The sequence below is a fragment of the Penicillium argentinense genome (genome assembly GCF_028826775.1).
Source record: "Penicillium argentinense strain IBT 30761 chromosome Unknown utg000002l_segment0_segment0, whole genome shotgun sequence".
Lineage (NCBI taxonomy): Eukaryota > Fungi > Ascomycota > Eurotiomycetes > Eurotiales > Aspergillaceae > Penicillium > Penicillium argentinense.
In genome coordinates this window covers 1,272,632-1,288,170 of record NW_026622661.1, presented here as the reverse complement: position 1 = coordinate 1,288,170, position 15,539 = coordinate 1,272,632, and the positions used below count along the sequence as shown (strand labels likewise).

Genomic DNA, 15,539 nt, shown 5'->3' with positions numbered 1-15,539 from the left:
GGAAGAGAAGGAAAAAAAAGACAAAAGGAGAAGGAGTAAATGGGATAAGATGGCTCGCGAACGGGAAAGCAATTCCGCGAAATGAGGTAGATACCCCGGAAATTTTCAAGCAAAGAAGAAAAAAAAGAGACAATGGCCTCGGTCGGTGTTTCCAAAACTCGCAGTCCGTTGGGAGTACAACCGTTGCAAGGAAATTCATGGGTTTTCATGGGCGCAGTCTGGCCGGGCTGCGAACGGCGGGCAACAGGCAGTACAGAGCGATCGCTATTTCCAGCAGAGAAAAAAAGGCGAAGCGCGCGTATATCGCCGTGCAGGGATTTCAGCCCGAAGTCGTTCACAGAATGTCCCACACCTCCTCGGCCGCATGGCAGAACTTGCTGCAGGCAACACTGGCACTCAGACTGTAATTGCTGATACTGATCGTGTCGTCCTTGAAGGAATCGGCAAAGTCGTCATGGCCCTTGGCCATGGCACCCACGAAAATGGCGATGCTCTCCTTGGGGCCCAGCGACTCGATGTAGTCCTTGGTGCGGACGACGGGCGCCTCGAAACTCATGGTCACCTTGCGGCAGTTGGGGGGAAGGTGGTCGGTGATGGGGTTCTTGATGACCTTGAGCAGTTTCTCTTGCGAGTTGGTGGAGCGGATGGACAGGCGGTGCAGCAGTTGGACCATCAGACCGGCAAAACGCTTGAAGGTACGAGGAATGCGGACAGAGGGGTTGACCTCGATGAGAACGCCCTTGGCCGTGTGGATGAAAATCTGGAGGCGACCGGCCTTGTTGACGGGGGAGTCGAGGAGGGTGAGCAGGCACTGGACGGAGTTAGATCCACAAATAGACACATATCGTCGTTATATTGCTGGGAATACCTGGTGAGTGATATCGGGACGAGCCTCGCTGATGTCCCGGTTCATCTTGCGCATGATACCGATGTGCTCGTCACTGTTCAGCAGCGAATACTTCTCGTCCTTCGCACCGGCACGGCCGGCGGAGGCCCGGTAGGTTTCCAGACTGGCATTGGAGAGAATGACAATCAACCGCTGGGTGTCGCGATCGTGCGAGGGGATGGGCACATGCTGCTCTGCAACCAGTTGAGGCAGCTCGGGAGGGGGGCAAGATTGAGTGCCTAGCGGATGATCGCTGTTAGCTTCCTGCGTAATTTCCGGCTTGATTTCTCGCGAGCTGCTCATGACGAAGTGAAGAAGAGCAATTGATCCCGAGGGCGATCTCTGTTCGTCACTATGCCAGGGCGGGTTGCCGGGTTGCACGACGTCCTCGAACTTTTTTTGCGTTGGGCATGCGGAGACCGGGGATCTGCTCGCGATGCTTTGGGCACCCTGGTCGGGCTTAGAGGAGGCAGGGGACGACTCACGCGCACGCTTTCGCTTTCCAGCCACTTGTGCGGTATCCGACATGGTTGGTTGGATTGGAGGGGGAAGTGGTGAGGATTCGAAGAGATTTTTGAGCTGACGCCGGGTCGGCGGTTCCGCGGGCGGGACCAACAAATTCGATACACTTTATTTTAGCACAACACCATCACAGCAACAATCACACTGAGTGTTCAATTTCTGGCAGAAATCTTTGGCTATGGCTGACACCACTCGGGACGGCTGGCCTTAAATACTGCTACGATTCTACGCTAAACCCTCCGGTCGGGGACTTTCTCTCGCTCTGCAGCGGACCGACTTCGGTGGGGATCCCCTCATCTGCGCTGCAACTCGGGGTCCGGCCGCTGCGTACTGCACACTACTGCACTGAGAACGCAATGTTGAGGGCAATGTCAGCATCGTGAAGATGAAGATATCATCGATGAAGATAGTGTAGACAGAAAGACTCTCCCGCCGGGGTCCTTCACCCTGGCGAGCCCAGCCACGTCTGACCAGGAATCTCCGACCCCCCGCACCCAGTACGCTCCCGGGCTGGCCAAGCGAGGCCAATGATGCTGGTGTGTAACACATGCCTGCAGAGGGTCAAACCGGAGCGTGCCAGAACTGGAAAGTCAATAAGAATTGCTTGTTCTCGATGAGCCGAGAACAACCCGTCTAAGTAGTCATGTATTAGTAGGTTGCGTTTGTTGAAGTCTGTCAGATGCAACGGACGGCTGAGGTGATACGAGTCAGCCTCGTTTTCACGCCTTGCCTCTCTTGAGCAAAGCTGATCGTGATCTGCTTGCAACATGCAGCCGGTGCCTGTCAAGCTCGAGGGGCGATCCGGGCCCCGCTGTCATCCAACGACCAGGGTTGCAGACATGGCAGAGGCAGCATGATATTGAGTTTTGAGGCCCACGAGCTCCTCATCCAACGTTCATGATTACTGGCTGACACTCGAAACTCGCCACGCCCGAGTCGCCCCTCGTACTCTGAACTCTACTGTCGGTCGTGCAAGCATCGGCCTGCACCCAGAAATCCGGGGCCAGACCAGGATGCGCCAATGAGGGCCGCCGAAACGGACAACGGGCATCGATGAGGGCCAGCCTGTAGCACCGAAGCCAATCATGCTGGCAGATCTGCGATGTTTATGTTGGCGATTATCCAATCAGCACAGCAGGGAGCGTTGTGCCCCGGTCGAAGCTCCGGTTTCTCCCCGTGGAAATAATAACTGGGCCCCGGTAGGCGCCGTACGTCAACCCTGTTGCTTGGCCGCAAGCCGCAACGAATGCACTGCCTGTTGCAAGGCAGAAGCATCTAGAGCGAAAGAGAGAGCGGTCTGGCTGTATATCCCTAGCAGCGTGCACGATGCAAGAGTCAGAGTCAGAGTCAGAGTCAAGAGCCATCCGGGGATCCAGTCAGATCGTGGGATTGGAGGCTGTCAAAGGCTGTCAAAGGAACTGTAAGGGCTGGACCCGTAGAAAGCACTAGCACGAGGATTGTGCTTGTGTGCTCGTGTGTGCTGTTTGGGCGAAATCCTCTTTAATCTCCCACTGCGACCTTGTACACGGCAGCTTAACGTGCTGTGAGGCTGCGATTGGACATCACTGGGCGATGTTTCCATCCATCGTCTGAATCACAGGTTTGAGTGGTCGAGCGTAGAAAGGGGCGGAGGGAGCCCAATGTGCCCGTCCCACCGGGCATGCCAGGCAGACATTCAGGAATGAGTCGAAAGGACGTGGGACGAGGAAGAACATAAAAAAGATCCATCGAGCTCCCCGACCAAACAACGTGCTGTGTTAGCAAATCCCGGCAAGCTTCCCTGTTCATCGTAATCGGGGTGGCGATTCTGGCGCTGAATACTTTATTAAACCAACGCCGAATTGCACCACAGCTTGCCCACCCCACCAACCCCCCTTCTTCTGTTGATCAGCGCGATTTTGCCTGAGGAAGTTCCAAATTCCGTCGCATCCCCGCCACCGTCTGGAGTCTGCCCACCTCCTCCACAACTTTGTGTCCGGTAAGGGATAACAAGGTGAGTGTCAAAAGACGTTCCAGCGAACAATATGACCTAATCCAGTTAGCGCCACGCGTGCGGTGGAACCAGACGATCCGCCTAGTTAAACTGCAAAACCACCCCCCCCCCCGTGTCGGAAAACAAACAGCTTCTTCTCCCCCACAGACCACCAGGGAGATGCCGTGGACAGTCACCAATTCATTTAAGCGGTAAGTGGCGCGTCCCCGTCGCGCACGTACGGTAGGGCCCTCATGCTAATTTGCGCCGTGCCTACTACAGAGGCCTGATGAAAACATACGGAAGACCGACGTGGCGCGTCTATGACGATGAACGGGCCGCAAAAAAAGACGCGTGCAAGACGAGACGGATGAGGCGGAAACAAACCTACAATACGCGATCCGCGAGTCGTCTGCCGCTGTCCTCTCGAGTCCGTCGCGACGCAATTCGGTCGTGCTATCAGAAGGCACCCTCGACGACATCGACGATCTCACCACGCCGCCCTCGTCCCCGCCACCACGATTAACGCCGCCGCCAGCCAACGCGCGCAAGCCTACGTTCGCGTTTCTCAAGCGCAAGCATAATAAAGATGTCCCCGCCGGATCGCCGCTGACCGAGGTCAACTCCAACAGTGTGCGCTCCTCCGTCGACGAGCCCAAGCATAATACCAAGGCGGCCGCGCAGCAGAAGCAGCCCGCCTTGCGCCAGATGCAGATTGACCTGGGAAATGAGGTGCGCAAGACCTGTGCGACGTGCGGGATGGAGTACATCCCATCCAACACGGAGGATGCGGCGCTGCACAAAAGTTCCACGAGATGAATTCGACCGGGGTGGACCTGGGCAAGGCCTTCATGCGTGCTAATGCGTCACGATGGGTCTACGAGGCCACCCGTTTCGACGAAGGGTATGTCGTGATCGTCGACCGCAAGTCCTCAGCCAGCGCCAAGAATCAGGCGAAAAAGGTGCTCGAGGTCGTGAATAAGGAGCTGTCATCGCCCGACATCGACGACGAAGTGCTCTGGTCGCAGGCAGAACCGCCGAAACATATCAAGGACGAGGAAGATAAAGTGGACCGGTATCGCGTGTTCCTCCACATGAAGGATAGCCGGTGCGTGGGGCTCGCTCTCACAGAGCGCATCTGGGAGGCGCGACCGGTCGTACAGGGCGAAACCAACGGCGCCCCCAGGGATTCGGCAGTATCGGTGCGTGACGAGGTACATCCGGCGATTGTGGGCGTCTCGCGCATCTGGACCTCAGGCGCGTCGCGCAGGAAAGGCATCGCACTGGACCTGCTGGACTGTGTGGTCAGCAATTATATTTATGGAATGGAAATCTCTAAGGATGAGATTGCCTTCAGCCAGCCAACCGAGAGTGGAAAGCGGTTGGCTCATAAGTTTTTCGAGGAGGAAGAGACATGGCATGTGTATAACGAGAGGTGATGAGATGAAACTAAATTGGGCGAGTACCTGAGGGTACCCTAGGGAGGCATTCGTGGATTTTTCGCAGCACCGCATTTTGACGTTGCTTGTTTTTTTACTTCGACCGTGATCCATTTGTTGATTGTTGATCGTTTATGGGAATATGGGGGGTTTTTCTGGGGGACTTGGGACTTTATTTTTTTTATCTGTGGAGGGCTGTTTGATTCTTCACATCCATTTGTACCATATATATGCCCTCGGGCCTTCTACGCTGGACAACACAGTCGTTTCCGAACCTGGACTCTTTCATCCGAACCAAATCTCGTAGTTTCAAATTCATTTTTATTTTACTTTTTCTTTCGTCCCATGTGGCATCGCAGGAAGAGCATTACTATAGAATCCGCTAGAACCACTTTCATGGGGCCTAATTGAAGTTGCGACTGTTGCAACTGCAGCCTGTCGGGGCCGCCGGACGCCATCGATCGGAGGGCGGCGCAGGGAAAGTTGGATAAGAAGCGCGGCGGGGTTCCCCTCAAAGTTGCTCCTCCGTCCTTTCCATCCTCCGGCTGAGCTCGCTATCCTCGCCGAGATGTCTGCTTTCAATCCCTTCCGTTCCCGGAACGTTGATGGTAAGCTCTTCCCTCTCCTCTTCCCCAGCTGTCTCTCGCCCGTGTGAACCCGCTGCTTCCGATAAGACGCGGTCCCAACATCCGGGCCATCGAGGCCTCTCCCCGCAACATTGTGCTGATGAGATCATACGAAACAGGTGGTTCTACACAGGGAAATGCTGCCATGACCCAGCCTCCCATAAATCTACCGCCAGATCTCTTTACAAAGCCCGTTCACCCGCTACCCTCACAGCTACCCTCGCAACTGCCCAACGACTACCCCAGAAAATCCGCTCTATCGCTCGAGATCGAGGACAACGAGTCGAGCTCCGACGACCAGGCTGCCGACCCGTTCAATCCTGATTCCTCGGTCAGCGACAATGATGAAGATAATGATGAGAGTGAGAGCGATCGGGGACATCCTAGGAGCTTCGCTTCTCGAGACGATCATCCGCGAGGCAACTTCGGGTCCGCTCCACACCCAGCTCCATCCGACGATGGATCGACTACAACGGCCACTTCCTTCTCCAAGACGTCTGCTACAAATGTGCCAGTGACAGAAAAGGGTAGCCCGGATACAGCTAGAGAATTCCCATCCTCGTCGGGTCGATCGACAGGACACAAGTCCTCGGAAAATGACGACAGCAGGAATCCGGCGAATCGTGCCAACAGAGAAAAGAAGCCACCACCTCCACCACGGAGCCACCATGGCAAGCGGATTAAACCACCAGCTTCATCTTCTCAAAGCCAATCGTCACGATCAACCAAACGTTCTTCTTTTCACGCGTCTTCGCCGGAGAGCGTGACCTCCGTACAACCATCTGGCACGCGCAATGCCAATGTCACCGCATCTCACGCTCCAGCGTCTGACTACGTCCTGTCACTGGCGGAGAGTCAGCAAGCAATGAGCTCTACCGATTCTCTTCAGCGCAGCTCGTCGCAGAACAAGCAACCTCCAACGCCGCCCCTCAGTCGACGCCACAGCCAAATGCGGCGGTCCAAGTCTACCCAGTCCAAGTCGAGCGGTAGTCGATTGACCATGTCGTCGCACGATTCCGAAAGCAACGATAGTTCGCAACCGCCCAGTCCAGGCTCTTTGACTCGGTTCCCTGCAGCGGCGAACAAGCGCGTCAGCATGCCACCACCATCCTCTGGGGAGATTCGAGCCCCTGTCCCTGCGACGGGGACATCAACCGATGCACCTATGCCACCCAGCAGTTCCCGGCCAACACCCCCACCACCGGGACGACGTGCATCATCTCACGGCAGTCCAGCAACTGGGTCTTCATCTGGGGCTCCGCCGCCACCACCCCCTCGTCGAGCACGGGACTCGACCATACGTAGCAGTGACAGCGGGGAATCCCAGATGAACCGAGTAGAGGCTCCGTTGCCTAAGCCCTCCAACGCGCACGACATCTTAGCGGATCTTTCACGGTTACAGAAAGAGGTGGATGACCTGCGTGGGCATTATGAGAACCGGAAAGTGAGCCAGTAGCGAGTGGTTGCAGTTTACCTACCATGCATGTTATAGGGATCCAGCAGGCTGTATCCTCTTTGTAGCGAAATGACTTGTACGAATGAATGTATGTTGCCAATATCGTCTTTGTTTAAGGTACCTTAGCGGCGGTAATAAGATTACTAGTATAGTAGTTGATACATCGTGATTATGCTTATATTATACCGTCAGTTAGAGGTGTCTTCCTAGTCAAGACTAGCAATCGGGGTCGTCCCGTGGTCCTCAAGGTACTTTGTGGTGTCTCGGCTGCGATTGGCCGATCCCCGTGGACAGCATGACGTCGCGAGACAATGAAATTATTTAATCGCCAGCGATGCGCGGGTCGACTTCCCCCGCATTCCACCTCTCTCTCCAGAATTCACGGCCAAGAAAAGACATACTCTCTGAATCAAACAGTTGATCCAACAGCACCGACCATCGCGGTCCCCTTGAAACTGACCTTCCAATTCTCTCCCACCCCCCACCCCCCACCATCCGCCATGACTACCCCGACGCTGATCAACCTACCACCTCCGCCCTCAGACCCGGTGACTCCATCAGATATGGGCCCGTAAGCTCTCCCTCCCGTCTCCCCCTCCCTGAATTTCATTTTGTGAAGAACATGAGGTTGGGCTGACACTGGTGGTGGGTGGTTTGGCAGGGGTACTCCCAATTCCGGACTATCAGCCCTTTCGACCACAGCTATCAAAGATGGACACCAAGGCCATCCATTTCCTCACGACCGACATGCCCACCAGTCTTCGTCCGCTTCAACCTCCTCAACAACGACACTAGAAGCCGAGCGCGCCGACCGCATCTCTCGCCTCGCGGGCTTGGAACGGGTCGCAACCGCTCGCGCCGGCGGCCATTCCACCGCAAATGCAGCCGTTCCTCCCTCGCACACTCCGGGCTACTTCGATAGCCCGGCTACGCTGAAAGAGCGCAGTACGGTCGGCAGCGCCAGTGCCACGGGCAGTATTGGCGGACACACCACTTGGGCGAGCGGTAGCGATGCCTTTGACGCTGATAAGATGAGCGAAGACCCGGATCACGACGATGCAATCTCAAACGTAAGCACGAGTAACATCAGCGATGAGGGAAATGCCAGTCTCGTGGGCTTCGGTGAGGGCGCCAATAGTACTATCAGTGGACCGACCTCTCGGCCTCCGGGCTTGAACCGCTTGTCTTCGGGTGGCCCCAACCGGCCTACTTCCATGAGCTCGAACGTCAGTCGCACGAACCCGCTGGCTTCGTACCTGCAGCAACAACAGCAGCACATCGGCGATAGTCCAATGATGTCGCCTTCTCCGGCTGGATCGAATACTCCCGAACCTATGCCTGAGGATGCGCGTATGGTTGATGGGATGACCTTTGATTCGAATGTGGTTGATACTACGGTCCGTACGCCTCGTCTGGCCTCTCCTTCAAATCACAGTGGCAGTGGCTCTGAAACTCCGAGTCGTGAATAGAATTCACATCGGTTGAGGGCAATGCTGGTAGAATAAGAGGGATTGAATGGCGTTTATTCTTGTACGGTACTTGTGGGATTCTCGTGCTTCTCTGCCCTCATCTGGGTCTTGCTTGGTCTTGCGTTGGTGGATGATTGATTTGTATGTATTTCTAGTCGAACTTGAGGATATGAGTGAGAGCAGAAGCAGGGAGACTGACGAGATCCGAGGCCTAGCACCAACTGTTGGGAACGCTGGAGGATATGGCTGATGTTTATGGGATATGGCCTTCTCATTTTCTGATTTGCAGCGCAATTTTGCAAACAATGTGGATTAATAGTCTGACATATGTATTAAAAATTTACATATGTAAAATGTATGTTGGCGATACGTGACCCTTGTAGAAAACATGTCTCGTGCCATTTGTCTCGTGCCATTCTGGCTGGCCAGAATATCAGGCTACAATCCATTTAAATTTGCACACAATATGCCTACTCCGGCAGGCAGTCACAATAATCATCACACAGTTTATTTGCATACCTATGCAGCAATAGTAGTCTAGTTGTAGATCAAGCTGATCGTGGCTAGGCCTTCGGCCCATGCCGCAGATCCAGATGACGGCATGCCGCCTCCGAACTGAAGCGCTGCGCAACACCCGAATTTTCTCTTTCACTTCTTCATCCTCCCCACCCTCCCACCTCAAAACACCCTCCACACCGCACCCTCTTCAACACCGCCCTCTTCTGCTGGCATTGACTTGTCTAGCACAGAAGATCGAAAACTCCAAGCACTCCTGTTTCTAGCAACATCGTGCTTCAATTGAGTTTCGTTCGCCCGCTCTCAAGAGACTCCTACCGGCAAAAGACCGATTCGTCTGCCACGTCGCTGAACACTTTCGAATTTCCCCAAGCCACCATTCAATTTCTCCGAGGCTTCTCGTCGTTGTCTCGTCTTCCTTCTCGCATACGTGCGACTCTCGACCTCCCAAGTCCGTTATCCCACTTCGCTGAATTGCGATCAACGACTTCGTTTCGGTCGCATTGTGTATTTCGCTACTCTGGTACATCGTTTGAACCAGTGTTTTGGAATCCGGGATACCTGCTCACGTTTCGCACGTATTTATCGACATTCTTTTCGTGGCTTTAGCTCCCGCAATTTGAATTTTGTTCAATATGGCAGCTCCGACACAGCTTGCATGTGGGTTCCACCTCCCCTCTCCCCCTCCACACGTGTCCACCCAGCGCGGTGTTGTTCACGAGAGCACCGATGCCTTTGTTGAACATTGACTGACATGATTTGCAGACCGCACCCTCAAAGGGATTGGCATCATGGATGCCGCCCCTGTTTACGAGCCTCTGCCGGGCTTTGAGAGACCCGAGGGTAACCTCCGCTGCAGCGCCTACTCTCCGTGTGGCCGTTACTATGCATGGGCATCTCCCGAAAGGTATGACTGCCCTCTCTTCATCTCACATAGAAAAATGCTGACTTGAATGCTCTTAATAGGGTCACCATCATCGACGCCTCCAAGGGTCAAACTATCTCGACCATCCCCGCCGAGAACGTGTTCGAGCTGGGCTTCTCCCCGCTCGGTACCTACGTGATTACCTGGCAACGGCCGAGCAAGGATGAGAATGGCGATGCTACGAAGAACCTCAAGGTGTGGCGCGCAATTGAGAGTGGAGATAAGCATTCGGTTGTGGGCAACTTCGTCCAGAAGTCGCAGACGGGGTGGAACTTGCAGTACACCGCCGATGAGAAGCTGTGTGCCCGCGTCGTGACCAACGAGGTTCAATTCTACCAGAGCGATAACCTCTCGAACCCGTGGAACAAACTGCGTGTGGAGGGGGTAGCGGATTTCGCGCTCTCGCCAGGACAGACCCATTCGATTGCGGTGTTTATTCCCGAGCGTAAGGGCCAACCTGCCCAGGTCAAGGTGTTTATTGTGCCGCAGTTCAACGCCCCGGTCTCGCAGAAGAGCTTCTTCAAGGGTGATAAAGTCCAGCTGAAGTGGAACTCTTCCGGAACTACTCTTATTGTGCTTGCGCAGACCGAAGTGGACCGCACCGGCAAGAGTTATTACGGCGAGACGACTCTGTACCTGCTCTCTGCCAGCGGTGGATTCGACTCGCGCATTGACCTTGACAAGGAAGGCCCCATTCACGATGTTAGCTGGAACCCCAACTCGAAAGAGTTCGGTGTTGTCTACGGCTACATGCCCGCGAAGACCACCATCTTCAACATGCGCGGTGTTCCCACTCACAACTTCCCTCTGGCCCCGCGCAACACCATTCAATTTTCGCCCCATGGCCGCTTCGTCCTGGTTGCCGGTTTCGGTAACCTGGCTGGCCAGATGGATCTCTACGACATGGATAAGAACTTCCACAAGATCTCCACTGTCGAGGCCTCCAACGCCAGTGTTTGCGCCTGGTCTCCCGACGGACAGTACATCCTGACCGCCACTACTAGCCCTCGTCTGCGTGTCGATAACGGCGTGCGCATCTGGCACGTCAGTGGTAGTCTGATGTACAATGAAGACATGACCGAGCTGTACGATGTAACCTGGCGCCCCCAGAGCATTGCTCAGCACCCTCTCGGCGACCCTTTCACCAAGCTCCCCGTCGCCCATCCCTCTGCTACCGCCTACCTCAGCACCCGCAAAGCCCCCGTCAAGCCCGCCGGAGCCTACCGTCCCCCCGGTGCCCGCGGCCAATTGACTCCTCTCGCCTTCAAGCGTGAGGACCAAGGCGGAGCCGCCTACGTCCGTGACGGTGCACCCGGTGCTGGCATCACCAACGGCTTCGGCAAGTCCCGTCGTCGTGAGATCCCCGGCGCCGAGCCCGCGGAGGAATACCTTCCTCCCGGTGCCGCTCCCGGCGGCGGCGTCGCCCTTCCCCCTGGCGCTGACAACTCCGAGAAGCTCTCCAAGTCTGCTGCCAAGAACAAGAAGAAGCGCGAGGCAGCCAAGAAGGCCCGGGACGACGAGACTGCTGCTCCTGCTAACGCCCCCACCGGCCCTGCCCAGGACCGTAACCGCTCCCGCGGTAAGAACGGTGCTGTTAATGGAAACGGTGCTGCGAAGTCCTCTTCACCTACCCCTACCCCTACCCCTGCCCCTGCCCCTGCCCCTGCCGCGGCTGCGGCTGCGGACCCTTCAGCCCAGGATAAGAAGATTCGTGGACTTCTGAAGAAGATCCGCGCTATTGATGAGCTGAAGATGCGTCTTGCTGGTGGAGAGAAGTTGGAGGATACCCAGATGAAGAAGATTCAGACGGAGGATGCGGTTCGGAAGGAGTTGGAGGCCGTTGGCTATAACGGCTAAGCGTGGAGTAGCTTGTCATGTGTGAGGTGAACGTGGCCATGGATTAGTTGTCAATAAGATGAGAACATATGATATTGTGCACTGTCAATATTGTATTGCACCGTTCACATACCCTCGCCAATTCAACTTAATCCAACTGCCCAGTATTCTTTTATCATATCGTATTCCGGTCTGCATTGTATCAATATCCATGTGTAACCTGACCATCTCTAAATCATATTCACATCTATGGTAGCTGCAAAAGCATGGTTCAAACACGAACAGCAATCTTAAAATCCATTTGTAAAATCTCCCTCACGAACTACCCCCTCTTCCTCTCAAGATTAGCCTCCCACCACTAAACACTGGGAACATCCACATGCCAAGGCCTCTTCGCAAAGATATAATGCACAACCCTCGCCTCCTCATCCCGCCAAATCGCCCCATGCACATCGTCCCACCGAATCGTCTTCAACGCATTATACACGTATGGCAACGGCACCCACCGATCAACGAAGACGTCTGATAGGAGTTCTTGGTCTGGGAAGCCGTAAGCGGAGATTCGCTCGGCGTCCGCTAGTGCGCTGTTGATTTCGGTGTAGGTGCTTTTGGAGGGGTTGATTACTAGTATACCGCTGTTTAGCACGCCCACGCCTGCATTGCTGGGTGCGCCATGCCCGCGATCTACCATGGCTGCCTGGTATCTACAAATCATCAGCACCGCAGAAATATCCATTGTGGCATATAACATACTTTTAACGATACAAGATTATATCTATATTCTCAAGTGGAACGTTTTATTGTTAAAATCAAAATACATTTTGATGGAGGAGTAGGTATTAGACAAATAGATGACCACGATCAACATGCTCTTTTGGTATACATCCTTTTAGCTTATGAGACCACGTAGAATAGTAAACCTACGTAAGCAGAAGGTATCTAGAAATTCCCTATATGGTCTACAGCTCCATAATATATGATCTACAAAATGTCCCATCTAGCCAGTATCACGCACACATCCGACCCAAGCTGAATCCCTCGCTATCCACCACAGCAGCCGATGTAGGCTTCGTCCGGAGACAGATCAGTCACTGTAATGAACAAACAAGAGAACCAGAACTCCCAGATCAAATGCGGGCGACGCAGCACATCATTACTGAAATGCCGAGGATGGACTACGAGTAGTCCGTGGCGAGTGGTAAGCATATAGTGATGGTTATCAATATATCGCAACGTATACAGGGCTCATCTGCTTCCGAAGAAGAGATGTTCAGACATGGACTTTGTCTTGCGCCCCACCTTATTGTGCGAATGGGCGATGTACCCCGTTTTGCAAAGGATGCCTAAGTAGAAGAAAGACAGAAAATCCAAGGACAGGGAAATTGTTAGTAGTTGATAAGTAATACAAAAGACATCATTAAAAAGTATCATCCATATCAGATCAAGCAAAGATTCGAGCTCGCTTCACAGGACTACCCATGCGGAGAGATCCAGTGCCACTCGCCATACCGTTCAACAGTCGGCCCATTCCCTCCACGTCGAGCTCGCCCCGGCGCAGCATCATCTGGTCAGATTCCGCCACGGCTTCGGGCTTGATGGCTTGGGCGGCGGCGGTCTCGTCCGACTCGACTAGTCGAGGGGCAAGGATCATGATTTGGTGCTCGGCAGCAACGAGAACGTCAAAGGTTTGACGCTCGGCGGCGCGCGAAAGACGGGCTGGTGCGGGAAGGTGGCTGATGGCCTGGAAGTTCTCGCCCATCAGATTGACATCTTGGAATGGAGTCACCCGGCATCGGTTCGATGAGTCAAATGTGCCGCTTGCTCGGACAGCATTGCGCCAGAGAGAAATCAGACTGGGGATGGCAGCGCTGTGGCTGCCATGGCGCAGGAGAATTGACTCATCAGGCAGGCCTTCCTGCGAGGAGGTTATTTGGCAGACAGAGATTTGTCCACGGAGAGACGGGCTCGCCGCAGTCATCGCGCCCTTAAGTAGTGTGTCTTCCCGGACTCGCTTCGTGGACGGGGTCATAGGAGCGAAACGAGGTCGCTGCTCCGCTTCAGACTGAGTGTTGGATGGCGGTGCCACGATGCGCCCGCTGACAGCATAGGTGGTGATTGAGCCTCCAGTCACACCCTGTACACTGGACTGACGGTGCAAGGGACCCTTGGTGGTACCCGGGCCAGCGCCTTCAATATCCCATACGCCCCATTCGCCGTCGGCAAGAAGAACCATAATAGCCCGGCCACCCAGTACCCAGTTCGCATCAATGATGGTCTTTCGGCGAGGAATTCCGGTTGACCCTTGTTCGAAACCAGGGTAGAGACTGATGAGCCATCGGCCTTCGGTATCAATGCTTTCGTAGTCCTCCTGTGCGCTCGACGAGCGGCGACCCGATTTTGGAGGCTTTTGTTGCGCCGAGAAGCAAGAGTAAATCTTGACAAAGCCACTGTGGAACGCGACCAAAAGATTGGAGTGACGAACGGAGGGGTATGTGGATGGATTGAAAGCAATGTTCTGGGCTGGGGACGGCAAGGCACGTCGCTGCGAAACAAGATCTTCCTCCAGCAAACGATATGAGAGCTCCTTGTGAGACGAGTCTTCCCGAATTGGAATGCGGTGCAGAAGCAGCACACCAGATCCCTCTGCAGAGTGTGTGGCCACCAAAAGATCCCATTTTCCTGAGGCTGTTGTCCGGCTCCGCAACTTGTGTCGGTCGTGCTCCTCCTCAATACCTTGGCAAGTAAACGTCAGAGATACTCCCCTCGGGATATCCTGGTGGGCGACTCCTCCATTGACTGTGAATGACTGGATCTTCCAGCTTTGAGGGTCGGTTTGTTTCGGGTGAGGTGGAGTCAGTGGTAGCGTCACAACCCGTGTCGAGAGGTCGGAGCAGACAGCTGCGACAACAATAGTGTTCTTCACAATGGGCGGAAATGGATCTAGGGGCGAGCGTGCCTCCTCGGGTTGGACCTTGGGAACTGCCACGTCCAGCACACGGCTGCCCAAGGGGATATCAATTTGACGCAAGACGGCTTCAAAAGGGAAGGCAGGGTCGACTTCGGACTCTTCGGGGCTGAATCCATAGGTAGCTTCAGTCTGCGATGCAGTGGGTTCAGGCGCGGCCTCCTCGTCGGAGTCAATAATCATCACGGAGTCATCTCCGTTCTTGCTAGCGCCTTTATCTTGTGCTGAAGGCTGATATTGTTTCAAGTCCGTAAACTGCCTTCCACCTCTCCAGATAACCTTCAATCCAGTCTCATATCCGTAGACGATGATCGATGACCCATTGGGAGCTCGGATGGGGTAGGCTTGCGCGGCGTGGATGCGATGGGGAAGTCGATAGCTACACACAAAAGAAAAAGTGATCGCATTAGTCAAATTCTGTCGCTGGCACCATTCTCGTGATCACAAGTCAGTTCACACCTCAACTGTAGGCCATCTTCTCTGGCTCGGACCAGTGGTGTCGTTGGGAAGGACGGCATTGCGCCGGTGGCAATGCTGGGAGGTTGCTGGAGCTTAAGTGCACAGGTGCCCTGGCACCGCAGGGATGATGAACGAGTTCAATCTCAGTAGCTGAAGAAGTCGCGTGATTTCCAGGCTTAAAATCACGAGCTAGAGCTTCGAGAGATGCGCGGGCAGAAAGTGGGTGTGGTGGGGGAGAGATGTTTTGGTAGGCGGGAAGAGAAGTGAGAGAGGCTTGGGAAGTCGGGAAGGTCAATCCAGTCCCGCCGCGTTCCTGCGCGTCTCCAACTCCGACAAGTCAACAATCGACTTTCGACTCGGCCCTCGCCATGCAACCCTGAGAAAGCCCGCTCGATTGAATATCTGCGCTGGATTGACCATGGAAAAATCCCCGTCAGCTACTCGAGTCGTCAAGAGATTCTTTGTGGC

At 54.6% G+C, this 15,539-nt stretch overlaps 8 protein-coding genes across 8 annotated transcripts; 5 read left to right on the top strand and 3 right to left on the bottom strand.

Moving 5' to 3' along the window:
• Positions 1-334: 334 nt before the first annotated feature.
• On the bottom strand, positions 335-1,414 carry N7532_001339 (18S rRNA pseudouridine methyltransferase; the record flags this gene model as incomplete). Its single annotated transcript, XM_056613833.1, has 2 exons — positions 335-811; positions 869-1,414. 2 exons carry the CDS (start codon positions 1,412-1,414, stop codon positions 335-337), a joined length of 1,023 nt encoding a protein of 340 aa, XP_056478874.1.
• Positions 1,415-3,560: 2,146 nt separating this feature from the next.
• N7532_001338 (C2H2-type zinc finger protein) lies at positions 3,561-4,199 on the top strand (the record flags this gene model as incomplete). The annotated part of the gene is made up of 2 exons (XM_056613832.1): positions 3,561-3,592; positions 3,731-4,199. The coding sequence occupies 2 exons, from the start codon at positions 3,561-3,563 to the stop codon at positions 4,197-4,199; spliced, it is 501 nt and encodes a 166-aa protein (XP_056478873.1).
• Positions 4,200-4,231: 32 nt separating this feature from the next.
• On the top strand, positions 4,232-4,819 carry N7532_001337 (GNAT family N-acetyltransferase; the record flags this gene model as incomplete). Its single annotated transcript, XM_056613831.1, has 1 exon — positions 4,232-4,819. The coding sequence occupies one exon, from the start codon at positions 4,232-4,234 to the stop codon at positions 4,817-4,819; it is 588 nt and encodes a 195-aa protein (XP_056478872.1).
• Positions 4,820-5,387: 568 nt separating this feature from the next.
• N7532_001336 (uncharacterized protein) lies at positions 5,388-6,901 on the top strand (the record flags this gene model as incomplete). The annotated part of the gene is made up of 2 exons (XM_056613830.1): positions 5,388-5,420; positions 5,456-6,901. The coding sequence occupies 2 exons, from the start codon at positions 5,388-5,390 to the stop codon at positions 6,899-6,901; spliced, it is 1,479 nt and encodes a 492-aa protein (XP_056478871.1).
• A 500-nt stretch (positions 6,902-7,401) lies between these two features.
• N7532_001335 (uncharacterized protein) lies at positions 7,402-8,370 on the top strand (the record flags this gene model as incomplete). Its single annotated transcript, XM_056613829.1, has 2 exons — positions 7,402-7,472; positions 7,563-8,370. The coding sequence occupies 2 exons, from the start codon at positions 7,402-7,404 to the stop codon at positions 8,368-8,370; spliced, it is 879 nt and encodes a 292-aa protein (XP_056478870.1).
• Positions 8,371-9,521: 1,151 nt separating this feature from the next.
• Positions 9,522-11,668, top strand: N7532_001334 (translation initiation factor 2A; the record flags this gene model as incomplete). Its single annotated transcript, XM_056613828.1, has 3 exons — positions 9,522-9,546; positions 9,652-9,793; positions 9,853-11,668. 3 exons carry the CDS (start codon positions 9,522-9,524, stop codon positions 11,666-11,668), a joined length of 1,983 nt encoding a protein of 660 aa, XP_056478869.1.
• Positions 11,669-12,005: 337 nt separating this feature from the next.
• N7532_001333 (glycosyl transferase family protein) lies at positions 12,006-12,338 on the bottom strand (the record flags this gene model as incomplete). Its single annotated transcript, XM_056613827.1, has 1 exon — positions 12,006-12,338. The coding sequence occupies one exon, from the start codon at positions 12,336-12,338 to the stop codon at positions 12,006-12,008; it is 333 nt and encodes a 110-aa protein (XP_056478868.1).
• Positions 12,339-13,088: 750 nt separating this feature from the next.
• N7532_001332 (uncharacterized protein) lies at positions 13,089-15,130 on the bottom strand (the record flags this gene model as incomplete). The annotated part of the gene is made up of 2 exons (XM_056613826.1): positions 13,089-14,991; positions 15,072-15,130. The coding sequence occupies 2 exons, from the start codon at positions 15,128-15,130 to the stop codon at positions 13,089-13,091; spliced, it is 1,962 nt and encodes a 653-aa protein (XP_056478867.1).
• Between the last annotated feature and the right edge of the window lie 409 nt (positions 15,131-15,539).